This window comes from Phaenicophaeus curvirostris, chromosome 7 (genome assembly GCF_032191515.1).
Source record: "Phaenicophaeus curvirostris isolate KB17595 chromosome 7, BPBGC_Pcur_1.0, whole genome shotgun sequence".
In the NCBI taxonomy this organism is placed as follows: Eukaryota; Metazoa; Chordata; class Aves; order Cuculiformes; family Cuculidae; genus Phaenicophaeus; species Phaenicophaeus curvirostris.
In genome coordinates this window covers 15,753,033-15,775,244 of record NC_091398.1, presented here as the reverse complement: position 1 = coordinate 15,775,244, position 22,212 = coordinate 15,753,033, and the positions used below count along the sequence as shown (strand labels likewise).

The following is a 22,212-nucleotide window of genomic DNA, read 5'->3' as shown; positions in this document are numbered from 1 at the left end:
ACAGAGCTTGCTAACTGGCTAACAGGCAGTCTAATTATTCTCAACAATTCTCAGTGAATGACAAGATGCTGGGCCCAGGCATGAAACAGCAATGCTACCCTATTTCAGCTTTTGTACTGCACGGAAGTAGGCGCTGAAGTTACAACACTCAAACCCACTGCTTTTTCCTCCTTCTGCCTCTTGAGGAGGAATACTGGGCTGATAAAGGGTTTTATTTAGGTCATTTTAGTCATTTACGAAGAATCAAAGGAAACTACATCGGAATTACATCCATATACATCATGAGGTGATAAGCAAAAATTTTCTGTCATAGTCAGGCACTTAAGGCAGGCTAAAAACTCTGCCAGGCTTCTAATGTTCAGAAGCTTTTGAATTAAACAAAGTTAGAACTGGCGGAGTTATGCCGCTTAACAAAAAGCATTAGGTGGAAAATGAGACCTACATTAAAGCTGGTCATTAAATATTCCTCCTAGTTGTTTCACAACTACTTTGACTGTGCTACCTACCTGTAAGCAGCAAGGATTTTTAATTTGTATACAAGGGCATTAAGCAAGAGTTAGAACAGTCAGATTTCATATCTCTGTCTTTATCATCACCAATTACATCTGGGACTTTATTGTATGCAATGAAAATCCCTGTGCTTTAGAAGGTCCTGCAAAGGAGAAGTCTGAATCCCTCCACTTGCAACATTTGGCTGTTGTGCTGGGTTTTCACCTCCTATAAACAATCTAAGAAAAAAAAAACCACATATTCCCCACTCAAAAGGAAAATAAATAATACTAATACTTCTACTACCTGCATCTAAATGCATTCAACCAGCATCACCTTTACTCCATCTGATCTATAAAGAGGCACAGTCAAGCTTGCCTCAAAAACATCTACAGCTGCTTTGAGAAGATCTAAAGGCCAGCACTGCTTAGCTGAAAGCCAATAGTTTTGCTTCCATAGGTTCAGATTTTTGACAAAGATAGGTTACACCTCATCATTACTTCTCAAACATGAGTCCAGACAGGTAAGTACTATGGTGAAGCCACGAATAGCCAGAGAGTTGAATTTTAACTTGAAGGAGCAGTCTGAGCCCACCACGTCTGGCTCACAATCCTTGTACTACTGCACATGTGAGAAAACAGCAAAGACCTTTTAAAATAGACAACATCAATTCAAACAGGAAGCAGGAGACCATCCTCAAGGTTTTGGACATTTCTTGACGTCACTTCAGTTATTTAGCATTGAACTTTAACTCCAGATTCCTTGCCATGTTTGCCCAGAATTGATTTTTGGTACTAGTTTCTTCACCAATATTTTACTCCCACTAGGTAAAATCTTTGGTTCTCAGCTGCACAGTCAGTGTATATCTTCTCCTAACCGTTCTCAGCACACAGAAAATAAAGACTCCAAGCAGTCTATTCCCCAAAAGGTACACGCAGCACCCTTCTCAAATGAGCTCCCTAGTTTTTGTTGGTCCCAACAGATTCCTTCAAGTGGCAAAACATTCTGCATTCTTGTAACACCAATGCAAAGAAGTCTCTGAATGTCTCTGAACTCCAACACTGAAATGTGGATTATCTTTGCTCTGTTCCTTAACTCTATTTCCCCAACTTATGGTTAATGGAAGTACGTAACCAGAACCACAGCAAAAGCATTGTGAAGTGAAAATTACTTGTTCTTCTAATACCAGCTGATTTAGTAAGATTAAGCTCAAGCATTCACAACTTCTACTAAAGCTCTCATGCACGTTTCCAAGTTCATTCCAGCACTCTTGCATAAAGACCTGTGATGGATTTTTGCCTAATGAAGCCTAGTAACTTAAACAAGATTATACTTACTGCCAGAGCAGAGGAAACAGATTTTAGAGGCAGGGCGGGAAGGGAACTCACAAAACAAACAACCAAAAACTACACCTCTGCTCCTCCATAACCTCAGTTTTTGCCTCCCGTTACTGAGTCTCTGTTACTCCCTTTTCTTCAGCTTCCATTTCTGTCCTCTTCACCATCACCTCTATTAAGACTGATTCATAGAATCACAGGCTCAGCAGCAAACTACACACTCCTCAAAAGTAGTACATTTCTTAATACCAATATGTACATAAATGGTCTTTCCTTACCATTACATTCGGGTAATGGGGTGTCCCATTTTAGACATTAAACAGCATGCTCAGTAAAAACAGGCCCCAAAATACAGGCTTTACAGTGCAGGGTACGCTAGAAGTTCATACAGAACAGAGAATACTTGGATATCATTAGTTTACCTGTTCCTAGCCGGTGATTTCCCTGCATCCTCCTGGACAGATCCAAGACGTGCAGACAATGTGGTAGTTGAAGAGTCCGGTTGAATCAAGCTGCAAGGAAAAGGATTATGTTACAGATGTTCAAGAGATTTACCACATGCAGCAGCATCAGAACAGTTAACAGGAATTAAAATACAGTTAACTAATGTCACTTCTCATTCATGCCTATGATTGTTAAACCAATGAGGGAACAGGGAAATCTTTCCTCATCTGTAGCCCAATGATATCTGGAGGACAGCGTTCATCATCTCCCTTCAGACTCAAGTCTTGGACAATAAGGTCTCTTCCCACTTCTCACACTATCCTGCCTTCCTGTCCTCCTCTCCTATACCCCTTCCTAACACAACTTCCTTCCTTACAGGCTGCTATTCTGTCCTTTGGAGGTAGAGCCATTTCCCCCCACCCCCCAAAGCATCATCTGCAATCACAGAATCATAGAATAACCAGGTTGGAAGAGGCCCACCGGATCATCGAGTCCAACCATTCCTATCAAACACTAAACCATGCCCCTCAGCACCTCGTCCACCCGTGCCTTAAACACCTCCAGGGAAGGTGAATCAACCACCTCCCTGGGCAGCCTCTGCCAGTGCCCAATGACCCTTTCTTTGAAAAATTTTTTCCTAATGTCCAGCCTAAACCTCCCCTGGCGGAGCTTGAGGCCATTCCCTCTTGTCCTGTCCCCTGTCACTTGGGAGAAGAGGCCAGCACCCTTCTCTCTACAACCTCCTTTCAGGTAGTTGTAGAGAGCAATGAGGTCTCCCCTCAGCCTCCTCTTCTCCAGGCTAAACAACCCCAGCTCTCTCAGCCGTTCCTCATAAGACCTGGTCTCCAGCCCCTTCACCAGCTTCATTGCTCTTCCCTGGACTCGCTCCAGAGCCTCAACATCCTTCTTCTGGTGAGAGGCCCAGAACTGAACACAGTATTCGAGGAGCGGTCTCACCAGTGCCGAGTACAGAGGGAGAATAACCTTCCTGGACCTGCTGGTCATGCCATTTTTGATACAAGCCAAGATGCCATTGGCCTTCTTGGCCACCTGGGCACACTGCTGGCTCATATTCAGTCGGTTGTCAACCAACACCCCCAGGTCCCTCTCCTCCAGGCAGCTTTCTAGACAGACTTCTCCTAGTCTGTAGCACTGCACAGGGTTGTTGTGCCCCAAGTGCAGGACCCGGCATTTGGCCTTGTTAACCCTCATGCCATTTGACTCAGCCCAGTGGTCCAGCCTGTTCAGATCCCTTTGCAGAGCTTCTCTACCCTCCAGCAGATCGACACTTCCACCCAGCTTAGTGTCATCCGCAAACTTGCTAAGGGTGCACTCGATGCCTTCATCCAGGTGATTGATAGAGACATTGAACAGGGCTGGACCCAGCACTGAGCCCTGGGGAACCCCACTTGTCACTGGCCTCCAGCTGGATTTCACACCATTTACCACCACTCTCTGGGCCCGGCCATCCAACCAGTTTTCCACCCAGGAGAGAGTGCGCCTGTCCAGGCCAGAGGCTGACAGTTTCCAAAGCAGAATGCTGTGAGAAACTGTGTCAAAGGCTTTACTGAAGTCCAGGAAGACCACATCCACAGCCTTTCCCTCATCCAGCAGCCGAGTCACTTTGTCATAGAAGGCGATCAGGTTAGTCTGGCAAGACCTGCCTTTTGTGAACCCATGTTGACTGGGCCTGATCACCCGGTTCTCTTGCATGTGCTTCATGATAGCACTCAAGATCACCTGTTCCATGACTTTCCCTGGCACTGAGGTCAGACTGACAGGCCTGTAGTTCCCTGGATCCTCCCTGCGACCCTTCTTGTAGATGGGCACAACATCAGCCAGCCTCCAGTCCAGTGGAATTTCCCCAGTCTTCCAGGACTGTTGGAAGATGATGGAAAGAGGTTTGGCCAGCACATCCGCCAGCTCCTTCAATACCCTTGGGTGAATCCCATCTGGCCCCATAGACTTGTGACTGTCCAGTCGGGCTAGCAAGGCTCTGACCACCTCCTCTTGGATCATGGGAGCCTCATTTTGCTCCTCTAGCTCCTGGGTTTGTACACAGAGGGAACAACTTTCTTTACAATTAAAGACTGAGGCAAAGAAGGCATTAAGTACCTCAGCCTTTTCCTCATCCCCTGTCACTGTTGTTCCTTCTGCATCCAACAGGGACTATATGGTCTCCGTAGTCCTCCTTTTATTGTTTATATATTTATAGAAAGATTTTTGTTATCTTTCACAGACTTTGCCAATCTGATTTCTAGTTGAGCCTTAGCCCTTCTGATTTTTTCTCTGCACAATCTCACTTCCCTCCTGTAGTCCTCCCAAGAGGCCTGTCCCCTCTTCCACAGCCCATAAACATTTCTCTTCTTCTTGATATCCCTCAAGATCTCTCTGTTCAACCAAGCTGGTTTTCTCCCCTGCTGGCTTTTTTTCCGGAACATGGGGATGGCTTTCTCCTGAGCGGTTAGGATTTCCTTTTTGAAGAGCTCCCAGCCCTCATGGACTCCCTTGCCCTTAAGTACTGTCTCCCATGAGACTTTGCCAACCACCCTTCTGAAGAGTTCAAAGTCTGCCCTCTGGAAATGTAGTGCTACTGTCCTGCTAACCACCCTCTTCACTTCACCTAGAACTGAAAACCCTGTCATCTCATGATTGCTATCTATAGCTGTTGCTAGACAACTTCTGCCAAGATAGCCTGACAACTTCTGCAACTGCTTAATCTGACCACTACCACCTTTCCCCTCCCTTCCCTTCCACCCCAGGAGGAAGAAGGGATGTTTGTTCACCATCGATATAAATTCCTACTGGCAAAACTCTACCAGATATAAGCCACTACACTACACAGCACACCACACAGGTGTGCTCTGTGATGTAGACATATTACTAGCACAATAAAAGCTCTTCATGAGAAAAGTACACAATACAGCTTCGCCTGAGTAGTTGTACTTGCTCAGTGTACACCACTCCTTCACTCTGAAAAGACACAGCCCTTCACTTCAGTTAAAGCAAGAGCCCATGCATCTATGTTTCAACTGCTCGAAGAGCAGAGCAACATCAGACAAATACAGCATCATTCCCCTAAACACTATTCTCACTGCTTTGCAGCACAAGGCAGCAGGAGGGGCAGGAGCCTTATCTCAGATACAATATTTTGGGAAGAGATCCAACTGCCAAATCTACTTCTGAAGCAACCTTATTCTCACGGAGGAGCCACATACTAGAACTAAAATTTTGCTTCCATTATGAATCCGAGTTGCCTGTTTCCACTGTGGTGCTCTCTAAGTGCAATGGCTTGAGTTTAAACCTCTGAAGGTCACTCAGACACTTAGCAAATGCAGTCTTTAAAAAAGCACTGCAGCCCACTGCAAAGTTCTACATTTTAAGAGTTGCGAGTACTGAAGAAAATTGCAATCCTCCTAAAGCAACAAATTACCTAATCTCAGTCTCTCTCTCTCGCGCACACACACACACAAAAACAGCCCATGTTTACTCAGCGTCTCCCAACAAGACTAAATGTTCTAGTACAAAAAGAGGTATCAGCTTTTCACGAATAGGCAGTGTTTTTCATTTGCTACAAGCTGCCCAAAATAAAGATATAAATATATTCTTTTACACATTCATGCCTATAAGCTGTTGAATTGCCATAATGAAAATACTAATAACACATCAGAAAAGAGAACTAATGATATCTTCTATTATTTTGTGCACCTGAAGAGAAGCATTCTGAGTGCACATACTTATTCCGCAAATTCAAAATTTGGTAGTATTTATCCCAAGCACTGCAACATTACTGCTGTAGAAAACAATGACACAGAACCAGAAGCATTTTTCTTTATTAAGGCCTAACATCGATGATTTAATTCCTTCCACATAAGAGCACCATACTCTTAAAAGCACCATGCAAAGCAAGAGTAAGGGCATTTTCTGAAGGCAGCTGTTTTTAAGGTTTTTCTTTTAACAGTATTGGAACCACTAGAAGAGATCTGTTGAGAGAAGCACATGTCACCCATCCATTAATGAAAGGCTCTGACTCAAGACCTCCTCAGTAGTTTCACACCTGCTTGTTCTTCACAAAAACCACATCTGATTATTTCCTTCTCCCCTCTGCATTAAATTAAGGTCCTCAGAGATTAAGTTGCATACCACTTGAGAAGTACAGTGTTCTTTTGATCATCTTCCAAGATCCTATCATTCCAGAGCAATAAGAAGAAATACAGTTTGAAAGAAAATAAGAGAACCTTTATAGCTGTCCTTTCAAACCCATTTCAGTTGAAACAGGTGGTTACTTCCACCATTTCTCTCTTACTCACAAAGAAAGCATCTCTTACAGTCTCTTGCTCAATCCAAAACCTGATGGATAAAGCATCATTGTTACATTGACTTGCCTCTTGATGCATTGGTGGTTAAAAGGGATGAGATTTGTGTTTGTCTTTTTCAACTCTGAAGCTAAAAGCCTGCTCTGTCACCGATATAGAATCACTGATTCAACTGGTTAAAGAAAGAACTGGAAATAATTTAAAACTCCACTAGAAAATTTTCCATGTTTCAACCTGAAGAGAATATTAGAAGCAAGTACAGGATTAGATTCTTTTCACAGGAGATATACTTCTATGTTTCCGGGATAGAAACAACCAGCTTTTTGTCTACGCAGCGGTCAGGCTGAAAACACAGCTAAGATTCTGGAGCTCAGCATGAAGCCATTCACTTTACCTTTGCCAGGTTAGATCCTCCTCCAGAAAGATGTTGCGGCTAGGTTTACGGCTCCCAACTGGCGTGCGTGGCTCACCAGGATCCAGCACTGATACAGAACACGCAGAATCTGACAGAGCATTTAAGTCTTCTCCAATGGAGTTACTGTCTGTGGAGTGTGCATAGCTTAAGGCTATTTTACGGCAGTAAGTGCAGGCTCGGAGATCCCCTGTGGAAAGGGGAACCAGAGAGTATGAGTGAACAGGAACAAACAGTACTCTGTTCCTACAGGATCAGAGGCACGTAGTGGTGCGAAAAGAAGGATTTCCTCTTTCAAAACCTCTTTGCATGTTTAAGTCCAGTTCTCATATTCCCTTAAAGGGCAGAATCCCCAATAAATTACATACTCGGGAAATTCCTCCAAGTCAAATGATGCATTAACACATGATCATTAACAGAGAGGTAGGTTGCAGGGACAGGGACAGAGATTGCACGTGTGCACTGTATTCATGGTAAAATAGCCAGTCAGATATTTCCAGCTGATGTCTGGAAATCATTACCTCCATCAGGAGACATCCAGAGTTTGCTGATTGGCATTTGAAAGACTTTCCCTCACCCTCAATTAGAACAAGTAGCTCATTATATTTTAAAACTACTATTACTAAGAGCAGCTTTCTCTTGAGCACACTTTCTGTAGTGAACATCCTTGTTAAATAATGGCCATGTTTGTTTTGTCGTCATGGACGTAGTGTTGGTAAAAACAAGCAGGCACAGCATAATCCACCGTTGTGCATGAAGCTGGCAGAAATAGGTTGTGTGATTCCTTTTGCTTATTTCTAAGCCAACTAGAGACCTGTTGGCAGATGTCAGAATCTAAAATACAGTTGTCTAAACACAGAGAATGTTCTGTTTCTTGACAGATAAACTCTACCTGTATAGCCCATGAATTTTCCAGGGATTTCCTGATTGCAGCATCGACTACAGAAGATCTGCCCACAAAGTCGACAGTGGTGTCTCCGACGGAAGGTGGTGAATTTCTCACTGCAGTCATAGCATTCTTTGCACTGGCTGTCAGGCATCCAGTACTGCTTCAAGTCACTGTCCTACAAGGGAAGGCAGCAAAAGAAAAGCTTTTTTTTTGGTAAATAAAAAAGCCTGTTTAGATTTGCAATTGCTTTGTAGACTGTGCACATGAAAACAACAATTTCAAATACAAATATGTGCGCATGTTATGTGCATGCTCCTGTGTATAAGAGCACACATGCACAGAAAAGATTTTTCATGTGGTTTTATAGGGAGCCAGAAGGCTGAGAGAGTTCTTAAATGCAAGAATAAATCTAGTAAGCCTTTGCCCTCTTGATCCAAGATGGAAGCAAAGCAGATAAAAACTATCGTGAGCTGTAGACAAAGGTCAAGAAGAAACAAACATATGAAGTACTGATTGCTCTTTCCTCTCATCTGCCCCTAGCACATGACAGGCCCTCAACTAGCACAGGTTCAAAAAAACAGACAAACACAAAATCTACACATTAGTTGAAGCTGTTCTCTGGGGGTAAATGAAGTTATCGGGAATTATCAGTGCAGGAAGATCATTTCAACAGCTAACACTGGATGTACTTTGAAAGGATTATAGATACATCTAAAAAGTTTTGGTATATTATCAAATTCTTCCAAACAGTTAAAAAAGCCCATGCCCCACATTTATGTTGTTTCAAAACTCCAGGTTAACTGCTATGTAAAGATAACTGTGAATACACATTCAGCAGATAACGACAAAGACTGATTTACAGCACAGGTGCAGCCACAGGAAATTTTGTCTTGTTTTTATGACACGAAAACACAGAGTTAAAACTTCCATTTGGTGCTGCAGCTATAAACACAGCAAGACAAGTCTCTCAATTATGATTCTGAGCACACCAGCTATAATTAACATGGAAGGAGACAACTGATAATGGTCATGTGACAGTTCTGACTGTGAAACACTCTTTGCTAGAGTTCAGTTCTGGCAATAAGCCTTTTCAGAGGGACTGAACACTGTGGGTTTTTATTAGGAACAGAAACTGCTGCAGGGATTTTCACAAAATAACCCAAGAAGAGAGTAACCACAGAGCAGAAAAGTGATTTGTACTCTGATTTTCACATAACCAAAAAAATAAATAAAGCATACCCTGAACTGGGATTTATTTTTTGATGTTCACAAAGTGAAGCTTGACATGTCTGCTGGACCAATTTTGAGACCAAAATAGCTATGATCAACAAGACAACAATTGCATGCTGTCCTCAACCAAGAAAACTCACACAGAAAGAGGTCAAAGACTGCTCAAGGCAGTCTAATGTTCAAGAAAGTCTAGACATTTTTAAAATTAACACTTAGCTTCAAGCAGGGAAAGATGGAGCGAAAAGCTTTGCTGAGGAACGGCTGCAAAGCTGCAGGGCATGCTGATTAACAGTTTTTGTTGCGACTCTGTACGATAAGCCAAGTCTCTGGTTCAGCCACACAGAGAGCGGCTGTTCCAAGCAGTAGAGGCTCACCACCTCTCCCACATTGCCTCTGCCCTACTTGCACAGGACTGGGTGCTTAGAAAGCCAGCCAGTGCTGGTGACGCCTTCCAGCTCTCTGCATTGCTCAAGCCACAGCCAACACTCATGACAACAACAGCCAATAAGAAACGATTCAGAACAGAAGTCTGGCCCCTGTTAGCAGTAAAAGGCTGATTAAAGCAGCATCTTCCATGATTTGACACATGCTTTCTACAACAGTAAAGTGGTCTCCTGTAAAGAAAGAACAAATCTACAGTATGAAGAAATTGTTGCCCAGAGAGGCCCAAGCAAGACATAGCTGGAGTCATGGCAGTGATGCATCCCCATTTGTATGGAAGTTAGCATGCTGACAACTAACATACTGCTTTCAGGGAAAGACCTAGACATATTCATTTACTGCTGCATCCTGACTGAGCACTTTTACAACAGCTTCAGAGATGTCAGAAAATCTCCAAGACTTTCAGAAGCTGACGCAAACTGAAATATTCATAGGAACCACACTCAATGCCCTGTTTACTGCAATGAAAGTCATAGAATCATAGAATAACCAGGTTGGAAGAGACCCACCGGATCATTGAGTCCAACCATTCCTATTCTTTTGTATCACCTTCAGAAATACTGTCTTTTCTACCAAAATTAAGTTACTCTTACAAGCAGAACAGCACTGAAAGCTAAGTGAGTTTACTGAGAGTCCACCTGTAAAAGCTACGAAGCCAAAAGACTTTTTCCTCTTAATTTAGTTTACTTAAATGTACTTTTTGTCTGTTTATGTCTTGCTCCCAGACACAGCTATTTATATCACCACTTATAAATAGTTATGGCTTCTTTTCTTAACTAGATTCTCCTCTTAAAGGCATAGTTCAGCATTGCAGAGGGAGGTGAAAACAGCAAGTCAATAGCAACCACCAGACCTCTATCCCGCTGAGTCAGAACTGATTTAACGGGACAAGCTTTCAAGTAAATATTGCTGACCAGTCATTACCATAGTAAGCAGATTTAATTCATCCCCACAATTCTCATTACAATTTGTGACAGTCAACGTGTTTCACCTGTCCATGGTTAGCCTTCAAAGGAGAAAACCACAAGGTAATACTAGATCAGGTTATACAGAATGGGAAGGGGTCTAAACTGAGATCATCTGGTCCAAGCTCAAGGAGCTGAGCAACCACAATGTTTCACTCCCACAACATGACAGATGTCAAAAGTCAGCATTAACTTAAATTGTTTCCCCTGCACTAACACAATGATTTTTCAGTTTATTCACACATCCTTCAAACAACTGAAAAAAAATCCCTGTAATGTATTTAAAAGTAAAGCTCAGAGAAGCCCAGTAAACAATTCAGTTTCTAGATGGTTTAGCCTACAAATTCCTTAGAAGAAGTACCTGGCTTTTGCCCTCCATGATTTCTTTAAGGCGCTTTAAAACGGTGCTGAGGCTTCTCAACTGAACTGCTGTTCGAGGATCATGACCTCCAAGAGGCGGTTCTACTTTCCTTCGATTGTCTGGAAGGGAAGAGAGAGTAGTATTCATTTCTTCCATTATACATCAACATTCACATCACAACACTAAACCCCTTTAGAAGGAGAAATGTTCACATACATTTGCACTTTGTGAAATCAAGAGTATCACTTCTTGTCCTTGCATTCTTCTCCCCCCCAAAAGGGACTTCTCATGCCAGATAGCTTGCTTTGACTGACATTTTAAATACCATCCTCTGTATTAGCAAGAACCAATTTAAGTTCTCAGAGAATGAAAACTTCTTTTAAAGAAATTATTTTCAACCTACCATACAAACCTTATTAATAACCTTCTAGAAAACACTGAAGTCTCATTCTAGAATGCCCTCTAGTATATTAAAATATACAAAAGAATCGCAGCAATATTCATATTCATTCTAGGACTGGTATAAGTCAGTGCCTTAACCTGAATTTACTTATAAATTACTACAGCAAGTCTGAGGACTCAGTTGCTCAGTTTCTATTAAAAACAGTAACTCAGAATAAGATGCATCTAGAAGTTCACATTTTTGAGGTTTTTTCTTTTGTTATTTTATAAGAAAAATGTCAAGCTTTCACTACAGTCAACCTTCACTAACTACCACAAAGAGACTCCTGAAAAAAAAAGGTAAGAGTTAATTTCTTTCCTATAAAATGCTGATTACTTTGAAGCATTGCTGTACAAGTTAGAAATAGGATCCTTCTCTCCAGGAGGATCTGCAAAAATGGTGTTTTATTTGCCCGAACACTTAAACATTTTCAGTCACTTTTCTACACCAACAACTTCTCTGAATAGCGTGAAGTCTCTTACCAGCTTCGCTGCTCTCCATCTGACTAGCACTCTATTCCGATTCCCCCTAGTACAGAAAGAACAGACATGGCTGCTTTCTGTTTACTGCCTGAGATACCACTGATGTCAGCGAGAATGCTGACAGTGCTAGCAGAAGTGTGTTAACTGTTGCTGTGCAGTAACAACTAGGCTATTCTTTATGTGCAGATTCAAACCCTTTTAGAGTCATGCAACTAAAACAATGGGATTCTATGCCTCCTCCTTGATGGGCAGACAAGTAATCAGTTGGATCCAGAGGGTAATGGTCAATGGCTCGATGTCCCAGTGGAGATGGGTGACAAGCACTGTCTCTCATGGGGCCATACTGGGACCAGTACTGTTTAATATCTTCAATGACTCAGACAGCGGGGTCAAGCGCACCCTCAGCCATTCTGCAGATGACATCAAGCTGAGTGCTGCAGCTGACAGGCCTGGAGGAGGGGATGCCATCCAGAGGGACCTTGACAGACTTGAGAAGTGGGCACACGTGAACCCCATGAGGTTCAACACGGCCAAGTACAAGGTCCTGCACCTGGGTCAGGGCAACCCCATATCAACACAAGCTGGGGGATGAAAGGATTGAGAGCAGCCCTGCTGAGAAGAGCTTGTGGGTACTGGTGAATGAGAAGCTGGACATGAGCCAGCTATGTGTGCTTGCAGCCCAGAAAGTCAAGCAAGGTGATTGTGCCCCTCTACTCCCCTCTGGTGAAACCCCACCTGAGTACAGTGTCCAGCTCCAGAGCCTTCAGGATGGGAAAGGCACGGACCTGCTGGAGCAGGTCCAGAGGAGGGCCACTAAAAATAATCAGAGGGCTAGAGCGCCTCTGCTAGGAGGATAGGCTGAGAAAGTTGGCGTTGTTCAGCCTGGAGAAAAGAAGGCTCCTTATTGCAGCCTTTCAGTACTTAAAAGGGGCTTATAAGAAAGATGGGGACAAACTTTTTACCAGGACCAGCTATAACAGGACAAGGGGTTACAGTTTCAAGCTAACAGAGGGTAGGATTTAGACTGGATGCAAGGAAGACATTTTACTATGAGGGTGGTAAAACACTGGAACAGGTTGCCCAGGGAGGCAGTGGAGACCCCATTTCTGGAAATATTCAAGGCCAGGTTGGACAAGGCTCTGACCAACCTGACCTGGTTGAAATGTCCTTGCTTACCGCATGGGGGTTGAACTGAATGACCTTTGAGATCCCTTCCAAACCAAACCATTCTGTGATCCCCTGATCAGCAGTAGGATCACATTGGTAACCTGTTTATACTAGAGAAGCTGAACAATTCTTAGATTAAAATTCCCCTTCTGGGAGAAAACACACTGCATAGCAAGAAAGTGAGAAGTTATCGCTCCTGAGGTGCAGGAAACCCTGGTATGTCTAAAACACCATCCTTATAAAAGAATTCAAATGTATCAATCTTAGGTTAATTCTTACCCCTAATCCAAATTTCATTACTATAAGTACTACAGCCGTTTATAGATGTGTACATTTTCAGCACTGTAACTGTAAATCCCTACTTCACCATTAAATCTAAAAAATTCATGTTCCTTTCCACAAACACGGAAAATAAAGAGTATTATGCTTGCTTTGCTCACATGACCATCCCAAGTGCCACCAGTTGCACTGCTGAAGAGATTTCATATCTTCTTTTCATTTAATCCCAAGAGGGTTGACCACATTTACACATTTAAGTAGTGGTAAGCTTTTTTTAGCACTCTTTAAGTGGCAAACTCAGTATCTGTTACTAAAGAAAAAGACCCGAAACACCCACCACCCGCATTAAAAAAGCCAGACCACCACCCCAAAAAAACTCCACACCCCACCAGCCACAATTAAGATTACACACAAGAAATTAGGTTTTTAAAATAAAATTAAACTTTATTTAAGCATTATTTGATCTCTTACGACAATCACATCAGCTGCACAAACTTTTGTTTGTCATTGTCCAATCAGCACAATAACAACTGCAGAAAGATGGCTTCCTCGTGCGTTTGACATATAGAGTCCTTACCCTTTCTTAGTCCACAACTCTACAACATCTTCAATCATTTACTCTTCTTCCCTAGCTAAACACTCATACAAGACAATAATTTTTAATTTACTATCATTTTGCACTTAATAAATAAAAGCCAGCTGCATCTCAGCCCTTCAATGCTACACAAACACGAGTGTGGAACACATCGTTTCAGGACTACCAGTTTATGTAGCAATTATGTTTTTCCTATGCATTTCCTTTCCATCTACACATTCACTGAACAAAACCTCTATATACCAAAGGAACCCCATCTAGATTTCCAGTTTGACTTGTTTCTAACCTATCTATCCAAGACAGACAGACAGAATTCCTCATATTTCTACAGTAACCTTCATCCTTCCAGTATGTATTCACGGCTGCTGATTCTTGGCAAAACCTATACATCCTCTGAAATACTATATGCTTCTCTTTTTCCTACTCTCCCCACCTGAACCGCAATCACTGGGAAGGAACCTGCAATACCATTCCAGCTCTAACTACCTACTCAGTATATTCTAGTGAGCTGAGGCTGCAGTAAGATTTGCTTTAAGTCATGCAATTGTTCTGCATCCTCAGTTACTGAATCACTGAAAAATATTATTCCAGAGTTTCTTTCGTGACCCTACATATTTTAGCATTCATTTTACATTGCATGATGAATTGAAAACAGTACAAGAACTGCTTTGGTGTAACTTAACTTCTGTTTTCAACTTACAGGAAGATAGCCGACCGTACACTAACAGAAAAGGTAAAAGAGCTTTACATAGTTTCAGTGGTAAACATCGCTTCACTAACCACAGTTTTGCTAATAAAAATCAACATGAATTGCTTTCCAGTTATTCACTGTCAAAGCCTGTCATTTCATATTCAAGTTCTCTATCACAATTAAAACACTACATCTTCCTCAAGTAACTGTCCCATTTTAGATGGGTGCTAAAATACACAGGGTTATGAAAACTGTCCTTAACTTCATTTTACCAGGTGAATTTTCCTTTTCCAAAACCTTTTTCGATAGCCTTATTACCAGAGCATATTTTCATATTCTTTATGATTTCCCATAATCACCACACATTTCCCTCAGGCCTTCTTCCCCCTCATATAATCATTGGCCTTTCCTTACTCCTCCTTTCCTTACTCCTCCTTTGCCATTCCCTATTACTGCCAGCCTGCTACAATTGTCTAGCATTAACAACATTATCCTGTATGACAGGGACACCAATGCTCCCTCTCCAATTGGTCAGCATTTCTAGTTCTCCTTAAACTGGATTTGCAAGCTGTGACATTATCTCAGTATGAGACTATTTCAGTTCAATCCAGCACCCTGAAAACACTCAGCTGACAGCAGACACACACACACATAATTGAAATCCTACATATTTGATGCTAGACAGTTTCCCACTAAAGCCATCATTCCTCCATGGTGGTCTGTGCTTGCAGACATCAGCCAGCGTGGTCCCTGAGCAATGAGAACATCTGCTGCGCAAACAACGCAAGCTGATGGACAGATGAGGGGTTGGAGTAAGCACCTTCAGGAGCAACTTCATTCCACCACTGTTTAGAGGCACCAGCAGCCTTTTATTTATTTACTACTTTCAGTTCACTTAAGCTTGGCATGTTATTTAAGCTCAAAAGTAGTCTAGGAAGACCTTTGTGAATGACTTAACCATTTTCCTGACTACACTTGCCAATGTTATGAAGTATCTGAGTAACGGCCAAGCCTAAAGAGACATTATGGGTCTGCAGATACAAGGCTGCAAGAAAACTCTGCTAGATTAGACACCACAATGTCACCACAATGAGTGGGTGAACTGACACCAAATTTAGGTGTTTATGTTTACCACATCACTTATTTTCATAGTTTTCATTCTTTAGATAAGAAAATAATTTCTAAAATCATTTGTGCAGCTCAGCACCAGCTGCAATGGCAGAAGTAAAATTCTCCTCTGCTTACTGTTCAGAAATCCTCAAAGATCTGATTATTCAGCACCTTTTAAGACATAAAAATGCAGGAAAATTAATTTTCTGAAGTTTGCTTCAAAAAAAAACTATGCCAAATTTTTGTAGAGAATAGGCAAGTATTTTTTCTCCTCTTCAAATACAGGGGGATGACCTGAAGAACTCCCTGAAAACCTCTTCACCAGTTCAGTATACTTTTACTTGTATTACCCAGAGTTCATGTTTGTTACAGCACTGAAGTTATTTGGGGGAAGATGCTCAACAACGAGTCAGGCAATTCAGTACCCAATATCACAGAAATCTCACAGAAATCTCTTTAAAAAGCCAACAATCCCTGCTTAGTTTACCTTTACTTCTCTCCAGGCCAATTTATCATCACATTTTTCTAAGTATACTTTCATCCAAAACCAGGAGCGCAAATGGAGATCCTGAAAAGGCACTCAAATAAGCAGTAAAAGGTCCTCCCCTACACCTTAGACTAAGTCTCATTTCTCTGGGTGCCTCCTCCCAGTGGAAATCAAACAGCAAGATTATTTCTGCCTTCTGAGTACCTAACAACTTACCCCACCTAAAGATTTCCAACCGGTAGTCCCTCAATAATTTCCAAGTGACTTACAAGGGCTAATGAAAAAAGAAGTGAAGTAAATTGGCAAATCAGCCAAGAGCATATTTCTCTTCTTGGGGCATTTGAGAAAAAGCTTAAAAAAACGAACCACCAAACATTTTAATTGGTTTGTTGCAATAGGTACCACTGAACAGCACAAACAATACTAGAGGGCAAGGAAAAATGATGAATGTGTTCAACTAAGAGTACGCAAATGACTAAAAGAGATGAAAATGCTAGTTCTCTGTAGTGGACTTTTGCCTGGTTACCAAGACTAGACATCTTTCTAAAATTCCCATACACATTAACAACATTTGAGATCTGATTTGACTGCACTATGTACTCTTGTAAACATGCCTTGCACAGGATTTTAACCCAGCTTAGCAGTTTACTCAAGGCTGTCACAAACAGCCAACAGCTACCAAGCAGATCTCGGGAGTGATCCCTGCAATCTACTTACTGGCTCTTCCAGATCTTCATAAAGCCATTACACAGTCACACCTTTGAAACCACATTTAATTCCCTTTCCAGCTAAAAGAGATTCAGTATGTCATCTGGCAATAATTCCAATGTTAGGAATAAAAAAAAGGTTTAAACTCAATTTCCTATTTGATTCTCCTCAAAATAGCTACAAGCAAACACCTATATTTGCAAGACAAGACACAAACCCTAATCAGACTGAGCTCTAAAGTTATAGTTTGCATGTGGTTGTTGGGAAACTGAAGTCTCTCCAGGCAAAGTAGAAATTTTCAGGAACAAAGCTCAAGTGACTTGTAGATATTCAATGTGTTTTGTCAGGCTCTTTTGCTTCAGACTCTTTTGCAACCGAAACAGCAGAGCCCCTACAACAGTGTCTTGCCAGGACACTAAGAAGGATGGAGGGAACACACTTCTGACGTTAAACTGTGACCTCGCCAACAGAAGCACCACAACCTGATACCAAATTCTGCTGTTAATCTAGACAGTCTAGACTACGAGCCTTTGTTCACTTCCTTCTACCTCATTCCAAAGTATCTCAGACTGGCTAGTACAACATTCCCTTGTAGCACAAAGAGCTGAAATTACCCAGTGTTGCAGACGATCTTCTTTGCAGCTCACCAGCCAGCTGTTTTTTGTAAGGAATCGGTGACCTCAGAGACTGAGCCCTGGCTGGATGCTGAGGACTGGACCAGCCACCGCTCAATGCTTGTGGATCACTCTGTCCTGTCTCTGCTCTCTCCGCTGGAGATGAAAGCCTGCCATCATCTGCAGTTGATGAAAAAGCAAGAAACCCACTGTTCAGACATGATAAAGAAAGGCAGTAGCGATGCAAAAGTAAGAGTAACAAACTCTCATAAATGGCTCTTTTGGATCATGACTATACCCAACCAAAGACAGTAATTTTTAGTCTGAAAAGTACCATACAAAACACAGAAACAGGCCAGTACATAGAACTTGACTGATAAGGCCCAGACTATTTCAGAAATATCCCTTTATGTGAAAAGTGTCTAAAAAACAAACTGGTGAGCATGTATTCTTCTTGTTATATGGAACAGCTACAGCTGATTATCTGCTTCTGCCCTGAGAATTTTTTCAGTTATATTAGAAGCCAGTAACAAGGTCATGTTACAGTTACTGCAGCCTTTTCCATTGGAGGATCAAGTATGGACAGGTTCTCTTTGATTTCAGTAACATGCCCACTTTACGTTTCAAGGTTGTTTTCCCATTCTTTCAGCACCACACTTTGCTGACTGCAGCTACATTTGTCAGAGACAAAAAAGTGAAACCAATATTGACCACATCTTATGTTATTTTCCACAAATTAATAATGACAGGTGATTCTCTGCTATGCAAACCAATAGCAGTCATACCAAGTAATTATTTTTCAGTCTGCATAAGCAGCATATGAACAGATCAGTTTGCTTATGCAAAAGCTATCTTTGCCCTTTTTTCTCTAGCCCAAACATTGCAGAAGTACATTAGCAGAGCTGGGTAATGAACAGACTAAACAAAAGCAGCTGACCAGTTTGCTATATCCACAGTTTTTGCACAAAACCAATGTGCACTGACTCACTGCTCTTTGCAGTACATTTCTTTGTAACAAAAAAGAAAAACTCACATAGTTCTTTAGGTGCTTGCCTACTGAGAATGTGTTTCATGATACATGTAGCACAAAGGCCAAAATCAAGTAGTGCTTTTTAATATACAAAACTTTCACATCACTTAGATGGGGAACCCCTAAGCCATGCAAATTAAGGGTGGACTTCCTATAAATACACTATTTATTGCAGCAAAGCTGTCACTCAGCTGAAGGTACAAGATGCACCGGGAAGATGAGGAGTGGAAGGAGTCTGGAGTAAATTTACATTGCAAAAACAGGCACACATTTTGTTCATACAGGCTGGCAGAGGGTTACTCCTGCCTTTAGCCTCAAAAACTTCAAACAGACAAAAGAAATCCAGATGCCCAGCTAAGCAGCTATACACTATGTCTCTGACCATTATGGGCAGCCACAGATTTCTAGCTGCAAGATGTCAGCTATTTTCTCCCACAGCAAAGCTCTACTATGCCACCCAGAAGCAACAATCCTCATGAAAGAACTGACTCAACATCCATTCAGCCAGCCCTCTGACATTATGTTCTTATGTTTAGAGGTGTTTTTATAAGTTTATGCAGCAGCAGACTGCATCAATAAAACACACAGCGCACACTATCCATCCACACGCATTCCTCCAAGCACTTACCCTTGCTGAAACGGAAGAGATTTACGAAAGAGCTGTAGGCTGATTTAAAAGGAGGCTCATCCTGGTCAGGAGTCAGGGGTTTGAAATGAGTGAGATGAGATGGGCTACTAGGAGAACGAGGTAGATCACTGGTAGAATCCAGTGTTGGAGACTGTTTGTCATCTGTGGCCATTTCACATGCCCTGGGAAGAGTTCAGCAAGACAGATTATACACAGGAGAGTGAAACAGGACATCTTCAGTCAACTGAAGAGGAGGTGTCATGTTAGATGCTAGAGGGGGGACATTCACCCCACCTACCACAGACATTTGCTACTAGCACAGGCCAAGAGTGCCAGAGTTAGGAGCCCAAGTCCTCTTTAGTCAGCAGCAAGAGATCAGCACATCTGCAGAAAGCAATTCAGAGCTCCTAGTTAAACATCCAGAACAACCAAAGTAAGTAAACAGCCACTACACTGCCTGACAACACACTCCAGTTGCTGTTTTATGAAAACTTGACATTTTCAAGTGGTGACTGCATGTTTATCACCAGAAGGTTTTAACTTCAGCTGCAACTGTCAATTCTGTGACTGCTGCAGCCCTAGTAACAAAACTGAAGACATGCACATTGCAGTAAGTGCAAGACTTATCGTTTGGCCAGGTTAACTTTGGAACAAGAAATAGAATAAACTGCAAACAAAAGCATGACTGGAAGATCAACTTCTATGGCATGGTGCTTCCTTCCCCCACAAATTACAAACCATGTTTAACTTCTTGTCATATCTAACACCATCAAACTTCCTTGTTTTCAACAGGAGCTGCACTAAAGAAAAACAGACAAACAAAAAAGAAACAAAAACACATTCAACAGTAGGGGAAGATATACTTCTTAAGATTATTTCCTGTGTATCAAAGCCTTCATAAGGTCAAGGGTCATACTTTTCCACAGCCTTTAACCTCAATACACACCCAATTTCTTCCACTCCACCTCACTGAGCCTGCACTTCTAGCCTGCTAGGCTAAGGTGCTTACTACCTTGGTCTTTGTTTATGCAAGACTTAGTGAAACATTTGACAGAGCAGGAACACAGTGAGCTGACAGAAATTATAAGCGACAGCTGACTTTAACCCGTGTCAAGGACCAAAAGCCTTCATGAGCCTACTTCCTGCTTAGCAGCCAATACATGCTCCTTCATGCAATACTCGTTTCCACAACTGCTCCCTCTAATCTACAGGCATACTTTGCTGACTAGAACATCTTCTTCCAAGTTCTAAGAAGCCACACTAAAAACCTCTGCAGTCCAGAGAAAAGCACATGGTTGACAAGTGCTAACAAGCTGCATGCAGCTCATGTGGCAAGGTTTGACTACTCCTGCAACGAATGCACAAAAGATGGTATCTGCAAGTCAAAAAGTCATATGACTTCTTAGTGGACTTCTGCTTGTTGCTCTGCAATAGCAAGCACCTCTAGCTCAGAGCCTCTCCCAATACTCACATAACCTTCAGGAAAAAAAAAAAAAAGCCACTGATCAGGTTCTTAACGTCAACCCTTAGTCTGGAATGCTTCTGCATCCCACTCCCCAGTAAGTCATGGTATTTTTTTTGCTATTGTGCATTTCAGCAATATGTTTCAAACAACAGATTATTTGAATGCGCTTAAACACCTGAGTTCATAGAAAACACCTTCTAGGGCTTATTTTCAGGAAAATTGGAATTTTTCTTCAATATTTAAGGCAAAGTGCTTTTGAAATGTTGAATGTACAGCAGGCGTGTGCTCCCACACACACTATATTAAAAATGCTGTTATAAAGCCAACCAGAAGTTTTATAGGAAACTCTTCTTGTTGCAGCAACTGGCTATAGCCTGGCAAGAACTGAAAACCATGAAGTCTCCCAACTTGCATAAATCATATATGCGATTCTGGAAAATAAACTTTAGCTTCAAGGGGAAAAAACCTACATCCAGTAATTCCTTCTGTGACAGCACCACTAGCCTAATTAAAACGGATTGGCAAGAAAAGCACTGTACCTGGGATCAGCTCCAGAAGCACCTGGATTTCCTGTGCTGCACAACGCATTACCTCCGGAGCGTACCACCCTTTCCCCTTTCTTAAAGTGCTTTAGTTCTCCCACTAAAAGGAAAACACTCTCCCCTTCTGAAACACAGCGACAGTCACTTATCTGTATTTCATAGGAAACCAGAAAGCAAGGTGCACACCTCCGTCAGCAGGCATGAAACCAGAAGAACAATTTCCTTGAGGTCTTTCCCAAACAGCCACAGAGAATGTCTCTAAGGCCACTCCAGGCTCCAGCACCCCCAGCGATCCCCTCAGAGATCTCTAAAGCCCTTCCAGGCCGCAGCACCCCTAGAGATCCCCTCTCAGAGATCTCTAAAGCCACTCCAGGCTGCAGCACCCCCAGCGATCCCCTCTCAAAGGTCTCTAAAGCCACTCCAGGCTGCAGCACCCCTAGAGATCCCCTCTCAGAGGTCTCTAAAGCCACTCCAGGCTGCAGCACCCCTACAGATACCCTCTCAGAGATCTCTAAAGCCCCTCCGGGCTACAGCACCCCCAGCGCTCACCCCCTCACCCCGTCAGGACACGCAGCTCCCCCCGCAGCTCCGAGACACTCCCAGACTCCCGGCCAAAGCGTTCCGGGTGGAAAAGCCCAAAAGCCGAGCTGTAAGCGGCGCTGGCGGAGCACCGGAACGCCGCCGGGGCGGGCGGGGAGCCTCGGGGAGCCTGTGAAGCCGCGGCGGGCCCGGGAGCGGCGCGGGGCCGGCCGGGGCCGCGCTCACCTGCTGCCGCGGGCGGCGGGGCCGGTGCTGGCGCAGGCCCGGGGCGGCACCGCCTCTTCCCCCGCCGCGCCAGACCCGACCAATCGCCTCCCCGCCGAGGCTTCGCCGGCCGAGGCATCGCCAGCCGAGCCCCCGAGCTCATCCACCCGCCCTGCCCCGGGGTTCGCCAACACCGGCCTACCCATGGCCGTGAGACCGAAAATCAGAGAATCATAGAGTCACTAGGCTGGGAAAGACCTCCAGGATTATCGGGTGCAACCATTCCTATCAAACACTAAACCACGCCCCTGGGCACCTCGTCTACCCGTCCCTTAAACACCCCC

General features: G+C 43.0%; 1 protein-coding gene across 8 annotated transcripts in view; it reads right to left on the bottom strand.

Moving 5' to 3' along the window:
• PIKFYVE (phosphoinositide kinase, FYVE-type zinc finger containing) overlaps nt 1–21,940 on the bottom strand; it is a 71,494-nt gene extending 49,554 nt beyond the window's left edge. For 5 of the 8 annotated variants that reach the window (XR_011337732.1, XM_069860987.1, XM_069860990.1 and 2 more), the window contains exons 1-7: nt 21,890–21,940; nt 19,118–19,299; nt 17,460–17,639; nt 10,885–11,003; nt 7,891–8,062; nt 6,981–7,188; nt 2,249–2,338 (exon numbers count right to left, since the gene is read on the bottom strand). Coding sequence is in view for 7 of the 8 variants with exons in the window: in XM_069860987.1 (XP_069717088.1) it covers nt 2,249–2,338; nt 6,981–7,188; nt 7,891–8,062; nt 10,885–11,003; nt 17,460–17,639; nt 19,118–19,289 (941 nt within the window). In the remaining variant the exon portion in view is untranslated. Of the gene's footprint in view, nt 1–2,248; nt 2,339–6,980; nt 7,189–7,890; nt 8,063–10,884; nt 11,004–11,808; nt 11,901–17,459; nt 17,640–19,113; nt 19,300–21,889 lie in introns of those variants that run through there. The other 3 variants (XM_069860988.1, XM_069860991.1, XM_069860992.1) reach the window with 3 other exon arrangements.
• Nucleotides 21,941–22,212: the final 272 nt, after the last annotated feature.